Source organism: Aureococcus anophagefferens (assembly GCF_000186865.1).
Source record: "Aureococcus anophagefferens unplaced genomic scaffold AURANscaffold_2186, whole genome shotgun sequence".
In the NCBI taxonomy this organism is placed as follows: Eukaryota; class Pelagophyceae; order Pelagomonadales; family Pelagomonadaceae; genus Aureococcus; species Aureococcus anophagefferens.
Genome location: NW_008706696.1, coordinates 1 through 1,044, shown reverse-complemented (window position 1 = coordinate 1,044; position 1,044 = coordinate 1). Strand labels below are relative to the sequence as shown.

The 1,044-nt window shown below is 55.1% G+C and overlaps 1 protein-coding gene across 1 annotated transcript; it reads right to left on the bottom strand.

Annotated features, from left to right (window-relative positions):
• Positions 1 to 45: 45 nt before the first annotated feature.
• On the bottom strand, positions 46 to 878 carry AURANDRAFT_69545 (hypothetical protein; the record flags this gene model as incomplete). Its single annotated transcript, XM_009045317.1, has 4 exons — positions 46 to 198; positions 253 to 319; positions 681 to 703; positions 777 to 878. Coding segments are annotated over 4 exons (345 nt in total), but the record flags the coding sequence as incomplete, so codon positions are not given.
• Positions 879 to 1,044: the final 166 nt, after the last annotated feature.

Here is a 1,044-nt window from a genome sequence, read left to right as displayed (position 1 = left end):
CTGCGGCCGAGTTCGCGCGCGATCCTTGGGTATCTCCTAGCCCACCTTCACCTCCACCTCTACCTCCACCTTGATCTTGCCGTGGCCAACCGGGGGAGATCCCCATTGGGGCCTCTCCTCTCTAGCGTGCTCTCTTCCCCTAGAGAAGAAGAGATTGTCCCCCAGGCTGGGTGTCTTGCCAAGTTGCCTCGACCAAGGCTACTTTCCCGGTCCCTTTTGTCATTCTACTTGGCATCATACAGAGTGAATTACCGGCAGTGCAAGCTCATCTGATAGGCGCTTTGCCAGCTCAATCGGCTTGGCGGTCACAGACCGCGACCTAAACCTGGCATTAACCTGGGGGACAACAGCGTCAGGGGCGAAAATAAGTTCCGTGTGCTTGGCTTGAAGCTGAAGCAAGGCATCTTCGGGTGCATATAGCATTGATACTGGCAGGACTCGCAAAGGGCGCCCGGGCCGAATTGGGCCTGCGACGCGCGGATTTGAGTGCCATGTGGCGCAGCAGCCGGCGCATTGCCCGTCTCTGATTGGCATTTTGAGGGTGGCACTCGGGCGGTATCGATCTTCAGTATAATAACGACCACTGTCAGCATCTGGTAGGGAGGGCGATGAGAGATCATGTACTAAGGTGTCAATAATACATCGGGCGTCAACTGCCACGTCCTCAGGAGGTACAATACCAGCACCGATCATTGACAATAACCTGAGGGTTGATGGGTTCCATGCTACAGCGACATCGGGCTTGCCGAAAAAGTGTAGCTCGACATCACTCGCACACAATTTGCGCGAGACCGGGCTGTCGGCAAGGCATTCCCAAGGTAGCACCCGAGCACGTTCAGAACAGACAAGTGTGGGTGCCGTCTTCGTAGATTCGATAGCTAGCGCATTTGAAAAAAAATTCCGTGGAAGTGCAATGATGTGACTTATACGACTGAGAGTGCAGCGTCGATGATCGATGCCATTCCTCTTAGCTACAACACGGCGAGCGCCAGCAAAAGCGCCAACAAGAGAAGCAGCTGCTGCGTCTAAGCCACGGCCGATACG